A 16,253-nucleotide genomic window follows, 5' to 3' on the forward strand; every position below is an offset into this window, starting at 1 on the left:
CGTACCTTCAGCTCCCCTCTCGACTCTCTACCCCCTTCCTCGCTCCCTCCCTTCCCTCCCCTCACCCTGACCATTTCCCCCCTCCTCGCTCGCTCCCTTCCCTCCCCTCACCCTGACCATTTCCCCCCTCCTCGCTCCCTCCCTTCCCTCCCCTCACCATTTCGCCCTGCTCGGGTCCCGACCCAACTGTGCAGCGCCTTGGGACGTCCTCCCGACGTGAAAGGCGCTCAATAAATGAAATCTTGTTGTTGTTGTGAACCATCCTGAGTGAAAAGCTGACTGACCGAGACAATCCCTCATTGTGTTATTGGCTGCTTCAACACATCCCTCCCACCATCCCTTTACACGTAGCTGCTACTAGGCTACAGATAGGAACAACAGTAAGTAATGGGTGTATGAACCTGGCAGACAGACACAGAGAGAGTGAGAGCGCGGGGAGGTGTCTGTGGGAATGGTGAGGGGGATTGCTCAGTGGCATGTGGGACTGACAGTAAATTCACACTGGGCTTTGTAGCCACTACCCTCACAGACCACAGCCCCAGAGTTGACCATGTTCCTGTGGAGAGGAGGTGAGCAGGGAGCAGGGGCACTCTCCAATCTGATTACAAACCACCAGGGGAGCTGAGGAAGGCAGGTGAGAGACTCAAGGTTTGGGAAGGGACACAACACAAGCAGATGAGGGAATCTGATTCCTGGCAAATGGGTCTTGGACACAAAGGCTCCTTCCAGGAGGTAAGATCAGCCATGGCCCTCGCTCACCTGCCCAGCGACACTGGGTCCTCTGGTAAAGCAATACTGACAGCTGTTTGGAGCCATAATGTAAGAGTGTTTTGTGGGAAGTTGAAGAGTAACAATAGACATATGAGCCCAGTTACCACCATCCTGACTGCTGGGATGAAGCACAAGGAGACTTCCTGTTGCCATGACGGCTGAGCCCAGCTCAGGAGCTGCTCAGCCGCCGTTTACAAGTCTATGAGGGTCAAGAGTTCCCTGTGATTTGATTGGACATCAGTCCTGATACAATCACCGTCTACTCTTTAGTTTTTTTCTGAAATGTCATATTTCATTATATACGTCTCAGTCATTTCAGAGGTGAGTGGGTCAGGGACATGTGATTGGCAGCAGCTTGTGTGTAACCTGGGGCTGGATGTGTGTCTCACTGTGGAGCTCACTAATGTACATTCTGTGTAGCACAGTAGTTGCTCTTAGTAACAGATCTGGTCGGCACTGAGGGGGGCGTTGGGGGTGGGTGGGAGAGAGAATGAGCCACTAGCATCGGAAATAAACAGCTTGCTTTGTCAATTAAACCCAGAGAGTGGTTACAGTCTGGAATGCACGGCCTGAAAGGTGGTGGAAGCAGATTCGATAAAAGCTTTCAAAAGGGAATGGGATAGGGACTTAAAAAGGAACATTGTTCAGGGCTATGGGGTAAGAGCGGGGGAGTGGGACTAGTTGGCAGCTCTTTCAAAGAGCCGGGCACAGGCACGATGGGCTGAATGGCTTCCTTCTGTGCTGTAAAATTCTATGATTCTATGCTTCTAAACCAGCTGGATCCGAGAATAAACAATTAAAAGGAGGTTTATGCCCGCTTACCTGGTTGGCAGGCAGATAGTCCTGATTGGCATCTGTGAGACTCATATACATGTTGTCCCCTTCAAACTGAAAACGGAAGAAAGGAACAGGTCAGCATTGTAGAACTTCAAACTGAGAGCAATTTTTATTTCCATCCTCTTTATCCATTTTGTTTTAAAATAATTAATACTCGGTCGCCAAATAGTAGTGTGTGGAGTCCTGTAGCTCAGTGGTTAGAGCACTGGCTCCCAAACGAGAGGACCTAGGTTTGATTCTCAGACAAGCAGAAATGTTGGGCAAGATTTTTTTCTCCACACACCTCTGTTTACCTTGCAGTAATTAGTTGACTAACTGGCTGTTAGTCGATTGGTGGATCGTTTTTCCGGGAGTAATAATCACTTCAGAAAAAATATAATTATAATTTGGTCACTCAATCCACAACTCTTTGTGGGACACTGCTGTGGGCAATTGGCTGCCAAGTTTCACTCGCAAATTTTACACTCAATTCACTTTACAGTATATTCTGCTAAGTGTTTTGAGACGTCTTGAAGACGTGATAAAACACTATATCAGATGCAAGGATTATCATTATTATAGTGCACTGTAAGTATTGTCACTGTATTGTGCACTGTAAGTGCACTATAATAATGATATAGTTATAGTACTCATAGTAAGTGCACTGAGCCATTCAGAGTAGGAGGATCACAGTTTTGAATCCCGGTTAAGATACTGATCTCTGGCAGATGCAGCCTTACCCAGTGATAGATACTTTTCTGGTGCCCTGAGCCTGTAGGTACTCACTCCCCACATTGATTCCTGGCTCACATTGACAGCCTTCAATTGTTACCAGATTTAGGGCCTTTTTGTGCTGGAACCTGAAGCTCACTGGGACACGCACTGTGAGTGAATCAAATCCCTTTCACCCTCCCACCGAGCAGCGCATCAGCCTGAGCAACTCAGTGTTTCACACGTTTAAATTATAACTTTACAGAATGAAAAGAGTTAACATGACATATGGTGTGAACTGCCAAGTGATAATTGACTGCAAAAAATTTAAAACCGAGCGAGTAGAAATAGCAGTGTCCAGACAGCGACTGTTAAAGCAGATTGTTTTACATGGTAAATAAGTTCAATCATTTTTATTTTAAAAGGTATAAAAAAGGTGAATATCTATGAATTGCACTGAGTAATGTGATGCTGAATACAGTATTTACTGACAGAGTCCTGCATTCAGCAGGTGTCCAGCAAACACACACACAAATTATATTAAAATCCTTCCACATCACCCACACATGATGTTTGGGTGACAGATTGGGGTCTACAATACAGCGTTCACAAACCAAAAGTCACTAAATTAAAGTCAATAATTTATAACTAGCAGCCCCTGCATTCGTGAGATTAACTAACACCTCGACCTTTGTTTTCTGACCAAGAAAAACGTTCTCAGAAACACAACAGACAACAACAATAAACAGAATTAGCACAAAAACTTCTGATTTGTGGATGTGGCATTTTATACATGATTAGATAAAATAATCATCTGGAAAGCGCTATAGATGTTTGCCCACAAATATACAATCTATTCACTTTACAGTATTTACAGTGAAGCGCTTGAGACATCTGGAAGACGTGATGAGGTGCTATATCAAATGCAAGGATTATTTGTATTATTATTATGTGGAGTCCTGTAGCTCAGTGGTTAGAGCACTCGCTTTGCAAGCGAGAGACCTGAGTTCAATTCCAGGCAGAGGGCGAAACCTTGGGCAAGTTTCCTTACTCCACACAGAGCCTAATAATAATCCCTCCAAAACCAAAACCAATCATAAATTGGTCATTTTCAATCTACGACTGTTTGTGGGACATTGCTGTGTGCAATTGGCTGCCGCGTCCTAGCCTTGATTCTCTGATCATTGCTGACTTCATTGATCTTGGCCAGGGCACCACTACAACAACAACAACAACAACAAGATTCCATTTATAGAGCGCCTTTCACGTCAGGAGGACGTCCCACTACACTGGACCTTAGGTCCCTGAGCTAGAGAGAGAGAGAGAGAGAAAGCGTGGGACACTCAGATTAATTGTCGACCCTTGTAGAGAGAGCACATGGGAAAGAGTCGCTCAGTGTTCTTGCTCCTGTTGGCTGGAACTTCACTTTAAGTGAGGACTCAGCTGTGATCTCCCCATATTTATATTGCTCGCTGACCCTCATCAAACACTTGATGGATGGGCCATTTGAAGGTGTTTGGCAAGAGACAAGGTACACAAAGGAACATATCTCACCACCAAGCATCTCAATGATATGCTCTCAAGGGGATGGCATGAGGATTGTGGAGCGTTGAGGGCTGCCTTCTCACACTGAATGTGTAGCTGCAGCTTATATCATGACCATGTGTCTTCACACAAAGCTTTGTGAAGTCGGTGGCCCTTTAAAATGTCTTGATTTAAAGAGAAAATCCTTACAAAGAATTCTGATTTATATTGGTTGAAGTGGCTAGTGCATGGAATGGTGGAAGGTGTCCTCTGTCAGTCGACTGTAAGGGTATCGATGCAAAATGGATTGAGGGAAATCTTAACCCAATTCCTAGTGGGTGCGGTCTCCCAGAATAAAAGGACTCATAATTCAGTCCTGAATCTCCCTCAAGAGAGGCCATAGGATGCCAGGTATGGAAAATACAACATGGATAAAGTGGAGAAGGATTGGGCTGAGGAACATTGTTGAGCCAATATAGAGGGAGCTATCCTCTGCCATTAACCTTTCCTGTACCTGAGTTAGGAACGCTGGGTGTGAATGCTTTCTGGCAAAGTGAGAAAACATTCCATTTCCTAGCTTTACAATGTACAACAACAACTTGCACTTATAATAGCGCCCCTCATGCAGGGAAGGTGCTGGAGCCCTTAGGAACAAAGTGTAACATACAAACAGAATGTAACAAACAAAGAATGTCATTCAGACCACCAGCTTTCTCTTCAGTCAGTCCTTCGTTCCTACCTTTTCCCCACAATTCTTCATTTTTCTCCATTTCACAGCTTGTCTAATCCCTTTTTAAAAGCCATTTTGGATTCTCCTTCAACCACATATTTGGTCGGGCATTACTAGAGTTAACCCTCTAGTGATGCTCCCCATGTAATCCAGCACAATTAACATACAGATCAGTGCTTAAGGCTAGTGACCTGCATGTCTCCAATCTAAAGCTTCGTAGGCTTCATATAGATCTCTTGAAAATCAAGGCTTTAGAATGATGTTGATACACCACTGAAAATGAGCACTGATTGTGTGGAATGAGTAATTATGACTCCATATTGTTACCCATCTCTTCTCGTTGCAGATCAGCACAGAGAAGAGCCATCGACGGACTTGGGCAAGAAAACAAAGACACAGAAGAAAAAGAAGAAGAAGGACCCTAACGAGCCCCAGAAGCCGGTGTCTGCCTACGCCCTGTTCTTCCGAGACACACAGGCAGCTATCAAAGGCCAAGACCAGGCCATTCCTGCGGGTTCCACTTTGTCACCTTGTCTGATTCCAGGCCTCTCCGAGTTCAGGAGGGTGAAGTCCCAGCGCCTTGGGACGTCCTCCCGACGTGAAAGGCGCTATACAAATGTTGTTGTTGCTGTAAGGAGCAGAGATTCCACTGTGTCTGTGCTCAGCTGTCACTGGAGAGATCAGTGGCCAGACTTCAAACCTTACGCACTGCAAGTGTAATGAATTCCCTAACACAGGAATTTCTATTCCAATATCTGAATGGGGTATTGTCTCAGTCAGCATCACTCATTAGACAACGTACCTCACTTGTTGATTCCAAACAATGTTGACAAAGATTAGAAGCGTTTAACAAATTTTCCCCCACATAGTGTGTGTAGGGCAGCCTCCCAACAAAAGCAAGCGAGAGAGACTGAGTTAATAATCCTTGCATCTACTAAATAGCTGGTTGTGAATGGAACTGGAGATTACAGACTGGTTTCCCTATCCTCCCAAGCTCCTGCAATTACCTTTCCAACCACTGTGGATTTTGTGGGCGAAACGCGGCAGCCAATTATGCACAGCAGTTTTCCACAAACAGTGGTGGATTGAATGACCGAATTATTATTATTCTTTTTGAAGGGATTATTACCCCCAAAAAAGCGATCCGCCAATCGACTAACAACCGGGTTCCTGATTACTGCTGGTAAACAGAGGTGTGTAGAGTAAGGAAACTTGCCTAAGGTTTTGCCCTGCCTGGGAATCAAATCCAGGTCGTTCACTTGTGAGGCAAGTGTAAGCTACAAGACTCCATGGTTTACAGGACTTGTAAACCCCAATCCTGGTCTCACCTGCTAGTCATTCAGCTGTGGTCACTGGGTAGTTCAGCTCAGCTTGATAATTATTTAGCACCTTTCACATCTCAAAGTCCTTCACAATGACAATGGGAATGGAGGATAGGAGGGTTGGTTTGGGAGAATAACCAAAGGCAGAGTCAAAGTGAGATGTTTTAGGAGAGATTGAAGATTAACTAACTCAGTGTCCACTACACTTCCAAGTCAGTCTATACATCTAAGCTCAACACCGGACAATTTACTTAATAATTGAGCCATCTTTCCATTGTAATTTGGTTTCACACAAGTTGCCTCTTCATTGATTGATATAGAGAGCGAGAGACGCACACACAGACAGAGACAGACTGAGAGAGAGAGGTAAAGAGAGGGAGAGAGACTGCATTGAGAGAGATGGTAAAAGCGAGGCGGATGCTAGGATGCAGATAAGCCTCAGCATCAAACACTATGTGGCTGTGAAACGATTGTTCTGTTGCAAACTGCACAAAAACAATGCATTTACTCCAAAGGGTTAACTGGGCAGGAGAGAGGATGCTGAACAGAAGCCACTTTAACTGAATATGGTAAACATAGATCTAGCGATAAGACAGAAGGTGAGTGTATGGAGCTCTGACTTTCTGTGTATTGGCTTCTTTCACCGCAAGATCAGATAAACTGAATGGAAAAACTTTTGGTTTCCTTTAACATATAATTAGTTATCTTATTGCCATCTAAACATTTCACAAAAAAAGCACACAGATCAGTTGCAGACAGTGACAGTCACATGTTAGAGAGGTACTCCAGAGCTGCAGCTGGAGGTTTCATAGCAGTTATTTAGTGTGAGGACTTGGGTCCCAGACTGTTCAGGTGAGGAGGGGGATGAGTAGGTTTCAAGGATGACAAGACTTGTCCAGGTTTCAATTCTTAACCACTGCTAGCAAGGCATCTCATTCCCTTTGCTATCTGGTGAGATCAGGAGCAACCGAGCTGATCGGACCTGGTGGATTCCCTTCAACCAATGTCAATATGCAGTGCTGTCAGGGGAAGTGTAACACACGTTAAAGAGTGAAGCTCCCTCCACATTGGCTCAGCAAGGTAACCCAAGCCGAAACCTCAGCACAGCACTCCCTACCTCACCACCGAGACTCACACAGCTCCACCCCCCCACCCCTCACCAGCCTCGCTGAGGAATCTTGTGCTAAGTGTAGGGAGGCCATTGGTACTCCAACCCAGGAGAAGGTCTGAAATTGTCACAGAAGTTGGCAGATAGATGGGGTTGTCCTCCCGACATGAAAGGCGCTAGCTATACAAATGTAATTTTGTATTTGTATTGTATTCATCCCATGGGCTCATACTGGACTCAAAACCTGGAATCACTTTGATTAGGTACCAGATCTGAATTCATCTCCCAAGATTAATATATATATATATAACAATAATAATAATCCTTGCATTTGATATAGCGCTTTTCATGCCTTTGAGATTTCTGAAAGCGCTTCACAGAATATACTGTAAAGTGAATTGACTGTGTATTTGTAGACGAAACTCAGCAGCCAATTGCGCACAGCAGCGTTCCACAAACAGTCGTGAGTTGAGTGACCAAATGATTATTGTGTTTTTTCTTGGGGAATTATTATCCCTGGAAAAGCAATCCACCAGTCGACTAACAACCGGGTTCCTACTTACTTCTGGGTAAACAGAGTTGTGTGGAGTAAGGAAACTTGCCCAACATTTCCTCCTGCTGGGAATAGAACCCAAGTCTCTCGCTTGCGAGGCGAGTGCTCTAACCACTGAGCCACAGGATTCCACAATATAATATAATATATTGTCTATAATACACTAGATATATAATAATAATCCTTGCATTTGATATAGGGCCTTATCACGTCGTTGAGATGTCTCACAGGATACACTGTAAAGTGAATTGACTGGAGATTTTATATATATATATATATATATAACTAACTGGATTTCACGATAAATTCCACCCTGAAGAATATTGTCATGAATCCTCCATTGGGTATAAACCAAGTTGCTGGATGGTTTGATATGCAACAGAGGATTCCTGGATATATCAGCCTCTCACTAACTTTAAAGAATTCTGTTATTTGAGATCCAAGTTGTCCAAAGCTTTCTTTCACCAGTTTATTGCCGGCGTGTTCTATTTCTGCTAGTTAGGCTTACGATTAAGCATCTTGAGATGTCCTCCAGATGTGAAAGGCGCTATATCAATGTCAATGGTATTGTAAACAATGTCATTTAGAGGCTCAGGCACTAGAGTGACTAGAGGACTGTGAGAGAGCAGAGATAGGATGGGTAACCCACAAGCAAGTGAAACAAGGCAGCACACGTGCTAGTGAAAAAACTTTCCAAGACCATGTAAATGTTGTATGTAATTCTATACACACAGGCACACGCACGCATGCACACACGTATGTGCATGCACACACGAACATGCACCTACACACAGGCACACGCACATGCACGTACGCACAACAACAACTTGGATTTATACAGCACACTCCACGCCGGACGGTGTCTCAGAGCTTCACAGTAATGGATCCTGGGATCGCCAGGGGGAGGGGGAGGAGCCAGGGGGAGGGGGCTGGAGGGGGCGAGGGGGGGGATGGGGAGGAAGATGAGCAAAGGTGCGGTCGAAAAGAAAGGTCTTCAGCCGAGACCTGAAAATGGGAAGAGAGAGGACGAGACAAAGGGAGTGAGGAAGGCAGTTCCAGAACCTTGGGGCATAGTGGCTGAAGGTACGGCCGCCGAGGGTGGAGTGGAGGCCTCGGGGGATGAGGAGAAGGCCAGACCCGGAGGAACAAAGGCAATGGGTACTGTTGTGAGGAGAGAGGAGGTCAGAGAGGTCGGGGGGTGCAGAGGAGTGCAGGGACTTGAATACAAGGGTGAGGATCTTGAAGTCGATCCTCTCTGGGACAGGCAGCCGGTGCAGTCTGGCCAGGACTGGGGGCATCGGGGAGCGGAGTTGGTGCGGGTGAGAATGCGAGCGGCAGAGTTTTGAATGATTTGGATTTTAGGGATGGTGGTGGAGGGGAGGCCGGCGAGGAGGGCGTTAGAGTAGTCCAGCCGAGAGGTGACAAAGGCCTGGACCAGGGTTTCAGCGGCTTTTGGGGAGAGGTATTGGGGGAGACGGGCGATGCGTCAGAGGTGGGAGAAGGCGGTGCTGGTGAGGGACCGGATGTGGGGGAGGAAGGATAATTGGAGGTTGAACCTGACGCTGAGGTTGCATATGGGTTCGGAGAGTTTTAGGGGGAGGTCGGGTAGGTGGAGGAAGTGGGAACTGTGAGATTTTAGACGTTGACGAGAGCCAAAGACACACAGACACAAGTGCTCGCACACACAGGCGGGCATGCACACACACATACCCAGGCATGCATACACACGCACACGCAGGCACAAACATAAAAACACATGCACACACAGGCAGAAACACAAACATACGCACACACAAACACCCGCATACCACAAGCACAAACAAACACACAAGCACAAACTTAAACACACGCGCACACACATAGGCACAAAACACATGCACACACTAACAATGACAAAGGTCTTCTCATAGCTATAGGAACACTTGAGAATGTTCTGAATGAGTAAAGGCCACTTAGCACACCATGTGTGTACCTTCCAACCACAAATCTACCCACTGGGCATCCCACCATTGAACCTCCATAGGAGTGTTCTTCTGTATAGACTCCCTGATTCTCAACTTTAATCCAGCAAAACTCCAGAATAATTATCCAGCCCCACAATTCATCCCCGACCTCCTCTCCTCCACAGACAATTGGATTTGTCACTAGTGTGGGAGCTGCAGTCTCACAAAGGACCAGAGCACAGTGGATTCATGTGCTCAGTATCCCAGCAACCATACAAGCAGACTCCATTCATTTTATATCCAACATTCACGAGCAACAACCAGCCAGTGGAGTGCGCTAACCAGGTAACCATTACCAGGCTGAAACCTGGAGCCAGAAGGACAGGAATGTAAAAACAGCTTTGCAGTGACAGAGCCAGGACTGTACCAAACAAGAGGTGAAACAAGACAAATGGCCCTAAAGCCCTAACAGCACCAAAGCACCAAACACATTTATTCCAGAAATGACACATTCTGCTGTCAAGCATCAGAACTACACCATGATTGTCAAGTACCCTCTATCTGTTATACTCTGAGGGACATATCCCAGTGAGACAGACATCAGAGGGAGCAGTGAAATTCACTCCGATTATTTTTCCCCAGCCGGGTGTCTGACACATGCAGATACCCATCAATGTGCTTAAAAGTCTCCAAACCAAGTTGAGATTTCCATGCAGCCCACCTACACATGGAACTCCCAGAGATAGATTGTTGGGATGGAATGTGCTCTCTCTCTCTCTCCCCCCCTGGAGGGATGCATCCTGCTTATCTAATTCCGGAAAGTATTAGGCGCAGGTTGGGAAGAGCCAAGGCTTGGGGACCCCAGAGTGTGTGTTGGGGTAACTGCTCGAGTTTAACCAGCTAAACCCACATAACTTGCCATTGACATTGCTGTCTGGCAAGCTTTCCCGCTGCTTGTCTAGCTAAGACCACCCTACCCATTAAGGCTTTGGCTTGTAGGGTAATAGGAGCTGAGTGGGATGATTCTGCAAATGATTTAGACGAGGACATTGAATGATCCAGACGAGGACATTGAATGTAACGTTTCTAAATTCGCGGACACTAAACTCGGTGGGAGAGTAAGCTCTGAGGATGATGCAAAAAGATTGCAACGGGATATAGACAGGCTGGGGGGGTGGGTGAGTAGGTGGCAGATGGAACTTAATGTGGGGAAGTGTGAAGTTATTCACTAGGTAGAAAAAACAGAAAAACAGCCTCCTCCTGTTCCAATGTATGTTCCTATATTCTGTGAAAGTGCTTTGAGACATCTCAATGATGTAAGGCATTCTATCAAATGCTAGGATTATTATTATTATTGTGCAGTTTTGAGGCCGGACAAGTGATACCACTCACTCTTCATTTTGTCCACCTTCATTTTCTTTGTTTTGGAGATTTTTGTGGTCATGCCATTGACACAGCAACAGGCATCAACACTGCCCAGTGTTTAGCAGAGATTTTTGTGCTCACTATAAGGAATCCTTTAGAGCAGCATCAGGAACATACAACCCTTACACAGTTCTTAACTCTGCCTCAGCAACAGCAGGGGTACCTTGCTTTGGAAACCTGAGTTGGGAGTTGAGGCTCACACTGCTGGACAGCACCAAGTGTTAGAGAGAAAAGATCAAGTAGTGCTTGGGTTACAGATGTGCAAGTTTAAAGCAACAATAATAAATAATTGCCCATGTGAAAATGCCTCACAGCTCTTTATAGGGAAATGCTGTCAAGTCTGGTGACTATTTGTCGACAAATTTTGCAGGCAATTTCTGAGAGTAACATCCCACCAAAGCCATAAACTCAATAACCAATTAAATCTGAAGGTCTGTTGGCCAAGATACTGCAAGAAATTCAAATGTTTTCAATAGTGTTACAAGTTTCTCAACGTCCACCTGAATAAGCAGCTAGTCCTGCAGCTTAATGTCTAACCTGAAGGACAGCATATCACACAATGTAGTCTCCCCCAGTGTGGGCACTAGAATTCTGTAGAAGAAGGTAGACTACAGGAGGAAGAGATGGCTGAGGTAGGGCAGGGGCTGTATAGTCTTGGAAAGAGCATGTCAGCACTGAAATATCGAAGATTGGGGAGCAGAATTATATATATAATATATACAGAGGAACATAGGAACAGGAGGCCATTCAGCCCCTCGAGTGTGTTCCCCTATTCCGTTAGAATACTGATCTGTACCTCAACTCCAATTACCTGCCTTTGCCCCAATTAATAATAATAATAATCCTTGCATTTGATATAGCGCTTTCCACGTCGGGAGGACGTCCCAAAGCGCTTCACAGAACACACTGTAAAGTGAATTGACTGTATATTTGTGGGCGAACGCGGCAGCCAATTGCGCACAGCAATGTCCCACAAACAGTCGTAGATTGAAAATGACCAATTTATTATTGGTTTTGGTGGGATTATTATTAGGCTCTGTGTGGAGTAAGGAAACCTGCCCGAGGGTCACCCTCTGCCTGGGATTGAACTCAGGTCTCTCACTTACAAACCGAGTGCTCTAACCACTGAGCTACAGGACTCCACAGGACTTTCAATTCCCTTGAAACTCTGATCTAACAAAAATCTATCCATATCAGTCTTGAAAATTTGCATTGATCCAGTATCCACAGCCTTTGTGGGAGCGGGAGAGACTTCTAGATTTTCACTAACCTTGTGTGAAAAAATGCCTCCCGATTTCACTCCTGAATGGCTTAGCTCTAATTTTAAGACTATGTCCCCTTGATTTGGATATCCCCCCACCAGTGAATTAGAGAATTAGAGAACTGGAAGTAAATATTTCAGAATATTGGTTGTTTAGCAGGCCTGCCCCACTAGAGAACAACACTGCTCTTTATTGAGGTTTTTCCTGTTTCTGTAGAACAAGTAGAGAGTGAAGGATGTCTGAGTAAATGTGCCTTTTATGGAAACAATTCCAACAGATTAATTGTACTCTGAGTGAACTCTCACAAGTGCTAATTGTACTAGATTTGTTCAGCACCCCAGCACTCCCCAAAGATTCAAAATCCAATCAGAATTCTTTCAATTTTGTTTTCCTTTACAGTTTTACATCTTACATGTACAGAACACACTTTAAATATTGTTCAGGTGATGAGTCCTGGGGGGGAATAATGCCGGATGTGATGTGATAGTTCCTCAATACTGATCCCCACTTCACTCAGTGATAAAGTATTTGTCTCAAATACATTTACCCGACAAAGAGATTACAGCTCGTTTGGACAAATCCATTCAATCAGCAAAGCAGTGACAGATCTGTTCTCACACAGTAATGATTGAGTGTGAAGCACTGGATGTTGTGTAAATGTATAGAGTCTGTGTTTATTCAGCAGGGCAAAGGGCAATCTTCACTTCACTTCTTGCATCTATTCGGGGAGATGAGAGGATTCATTTACCCAATAGACTTCAGCGGTGACATGAACAACAATAATGTGCAAAAGAAAGGAACAAAGTAGGGTTGGCTTCAACAGTATTTTGGAGCCTGCACACAGTATGGGCACAATGTTGGCCATGTTTACATTTCTCCTGAGCTCTTCATTCTATCCAAATTGCTCCAGGTTAGACTGTGGGATGGATTCTCCAGAACTTACATGTCGCCTCTCCTCCCGCTGCATCTTCCAGCCTTTGAAACCTAAGAGCAGCCTCTGACATTGGTGCAGTGAGAAAGTTCTCCTGAGATCAAGACACAATGTTGGAGCTTTGCTCAGACTAAACTGCGCTGCACATGATTTGAAAGTGGACACTAGGGAGATAAGGGCAGTAACTATTATGGAAAAGGGGTAGGATGTAGCATGTGTTTAGCCCACAACATTGTGCTGGAAATGGGAAAATGGGAGATGCTTCAGTTGCACTCACTGGTCACCTAGGATCTAGACCTGCAGGATTGAGAGCTAACAGTCATGGTCAGATGCTGACAGAAGCCACATACATTGTCCACTACAATTCTATTCTCCAGTGGACAAAGAACTGCACAAGGTCTATGGAGCTATGAGACCTAAAGATGAATCTCAAAGCGAAGATTCTTTGCTGATAGAAGCTTTGAATGGAATACAAGACCCTTCCTTAATAGGAAACCAAACATTTCTGTTTAAGCAGGAGAAGATAAGGCGATAGCACACACAATTAGATTGAGGATGGTAGAGAACCACTGAGGAAATTGCAGAGAAGTGAATTCTCTGAACTTTCTCCCTGACCGACGCTAACTAGAGCACCTCACTTGGTGTCACGTATTTCACTCTCCTCTGGATGCTAACTCTTGCTGAGGAACACTCTACCAGCACCAGACACCGTCCAACACCGCGCCCAAGTGACCAATCCTCATGTGACAGTCCAGATAGTGACTAACCAATTCCATTCCTCATCCAACAACATGTGGACTTTCCAGCAGGGCTCACAGCACAGGTGGGGGCTGATTTATCCCTTACCCACTTCAAGGCACCAGATCCAAATATAGACCTCGACGGCTGAAAGAAATTTGTTGAGTCAGCACAGACCAGGACTTGAACTTGTGTGGCAGACTTACACTCTGGGCCACTGAGGGAAGCCAGAGTCGAACTGGTATTTACATGAGTTGGAATGAGCAAGATAGCCTCTCTGCTAGTCATAACCAAATCTACGCAGTTTACTTGTGCCTGCTGCAGGTTAGTAATAATATTGATATTCAGGAAGTGCATGATCCTGTGCAGATTAGGTGACCTTTCAAGACAAGTTTGCAATGACTCATCTCATATGTGCAGTGCTGCTGAGGAGCCAAATTCATCTAGGCCGCCTTCAAAGCTCAATCTCCAAATTGTTGCTTAATATTTGAAAGTGATTATAAGAACAGCCTTAAACTTCATTTACTTTCACACAAAGTGAAGAGACAGAGAATGGCCTTGACAAATCTGGTCTGTCCATCATAGATAAGGCCATCTCTGATCACTTCTTCATCTCCCTCTCCTCTCATATCCCCCTCCCCTCCTCCAAGTCCTCCACCATCTTCTCTGCCCATGGAAAAAGCTTCCACCTGAATCCCTCACAAACACCCTCTCATCCTCGGACTTTCTCTCCGTCTGGCCTTCCACCCAAAGCAATCCTGATGCAGCCGTCAAGCTGCTAAACAATCGCCTCTCCTCCACCTTTAATTCCCTTGTCCCCCCGACGTCCAGGACTGTCTCCAAACCTACCCATTCCCCTGGTACAATAGTCATCTCCTCAAATTCCAAACCCAGTTGCTCGAGCGCAGATGGCACAAAACTGGCCTCACTGTTTCCTTTCCCTTTGCCATCAAACACCTATCACTTCAGTCTTGAAAATGTGAATGGATCCAGCCATAATCTACAGCCTTTTGGGGGAGAGAGCTCCAGATTTCCACTCCCTTTTGGATGAAAAACTGACCCTGATTTCACTCTTAAATGGCCTGGCTCTAATTTTAAACTGATGCACCCTGTTGTGGATTCCCCCACAAGAGGAAATGGTTTCTCTGTATCTACCCTATTGAATCCCTTTATTGTTTTAAAAACCTCCATGAGATGAACCCTCAACCCCTCAAATCAAACGGGGTGAAGAGTCTTGAGCAACTCTCCTGTGATCTTGTGATTACAGAAGTCTCCAAACATAAGCCATTGAATAACGAGTTATTTCTACCAGGACCAGGAGTGAAGGAGTTAACTCTTATCTGACATGGCCAGAATCAATGCCAGTAAGACAGTGGCTGAAGATTTCCTGCTTTCTTACAATGGATCCTATTTTTACTCACACTCTCTCGCTGCTTGTGACAGCTCTTTCCTGGTCATCGTGGTGTTTCCTAACACATTATCTCAAACGCTCATCATCTGGTTTGATTCCAGCGTTGAGACCTGGAAGGTCTTTTAGAGATAAATAAAACAACCAAGGCATGTAACCAGCAGCGGGTGTGAGTCTCGGGCTGGAGGGGCTTTTATTTGAGACGTTCCACGTCTACAGGTGAGAGATTGGAACAGTAGACAGGACATGAACAATTTTATGATATAATAATCGTGGCATTTGATATAGCGCCTTATCGCGTCTTTTTGAGACTTTTCAAAGTGCTTTACAGAATATACTGTAAAATGAATTGACTTTAGATTTTGTGGGCGAAACGCAGGAGCCAATTACACACAGCAGCGTCCCACAAACAGTCAGGACTGTTTATAAATAAAAATAATTGACCAAATTATTATTTTTTTTAAAAGGGATTACCACCCCCGGAAAAGCGATCTGCCAATCGAATAACAAACAGGTTACTACTTACCGCTAGACCGGTCAACCGAGGTGCGTGGAGTAAAGAAACTTGCCCAATGTTTCGCCCTGCCCGGGATCAAACCTAGGACCTCTCACTTGCGAGTTGAGTGCTCTAACCACTGAGCTTCAGGACTCCGCTTTGAACTAGTTGGCCATTTAGAAGCGTGTCCTTTCAAATGTGGCTTTGATCATTTGACTCTTGTCATCCAATTCCTATCCAGGTGTTGGTGCTGTTACTGGATTCAGATTCCATGACGTGGAGATGCAGAAAACCTTGATAAACCACCATGCCTTGTTGTTCAGTTAACTCAAGCGCGCTGTTTGCAAGTTGATACAAAATGGATGGCTGAATCCCGAGATTAATTTCAAAGAATGTAAAAGGGGCAAAATCAATCCAAATGGATTTGATTGTCTTTTAATTCAGATAAGAAGCTGCGGAACTTGATAGCAGAGTGGCCTTATAACCTCGGACACAGTGCAGACTGATGGGCTGAA

General features: G+C 45.1%; 1 protein-coding gene across 2 annotated transcripts in view; it reads right to left on the bottom strand.

Moving 5' to 3' along the window:
• The window catches only part of tox2 (TOX high mobility group box family member 2), a 59,321-nt gene that overhangs the window by 16,183 nt on the left and 26,885 nt on the right, over positions 1 to 16,253 (bottom strand). For both annotated transcript variants that reach the window (XM_007911368.2, XM_007911369.2), the window contains exon 2: positions 1,594 to 1,659. In XM_007911368.2, the coding sequence (XP_007909559.1) occupies positions 1,594 to 1,659 (66 nt within the window). The remainder of the gene's footprint in view (positions 1 to 1,593; positions 1,660 to 16,253) is intronic.

This window comes from Callorhinchus milii, unplaced genomic scaffold, assembly GCF_018977255.1.
Source record: "Callorhinchus milii isolate IMCB2004 unplaced genomic scaffold, IMCB_Cmil_1.0 Scaffold18, whole genome shotgun sequence".
Classification (NCBI taxonomy): domain Eukaryota; kingdom Metazoa; phylum Chordata; class Chondrichthyes; order Chimaeriformes; family Callorhinchidae; genus Callorhinchus; species Callorhinchus milii.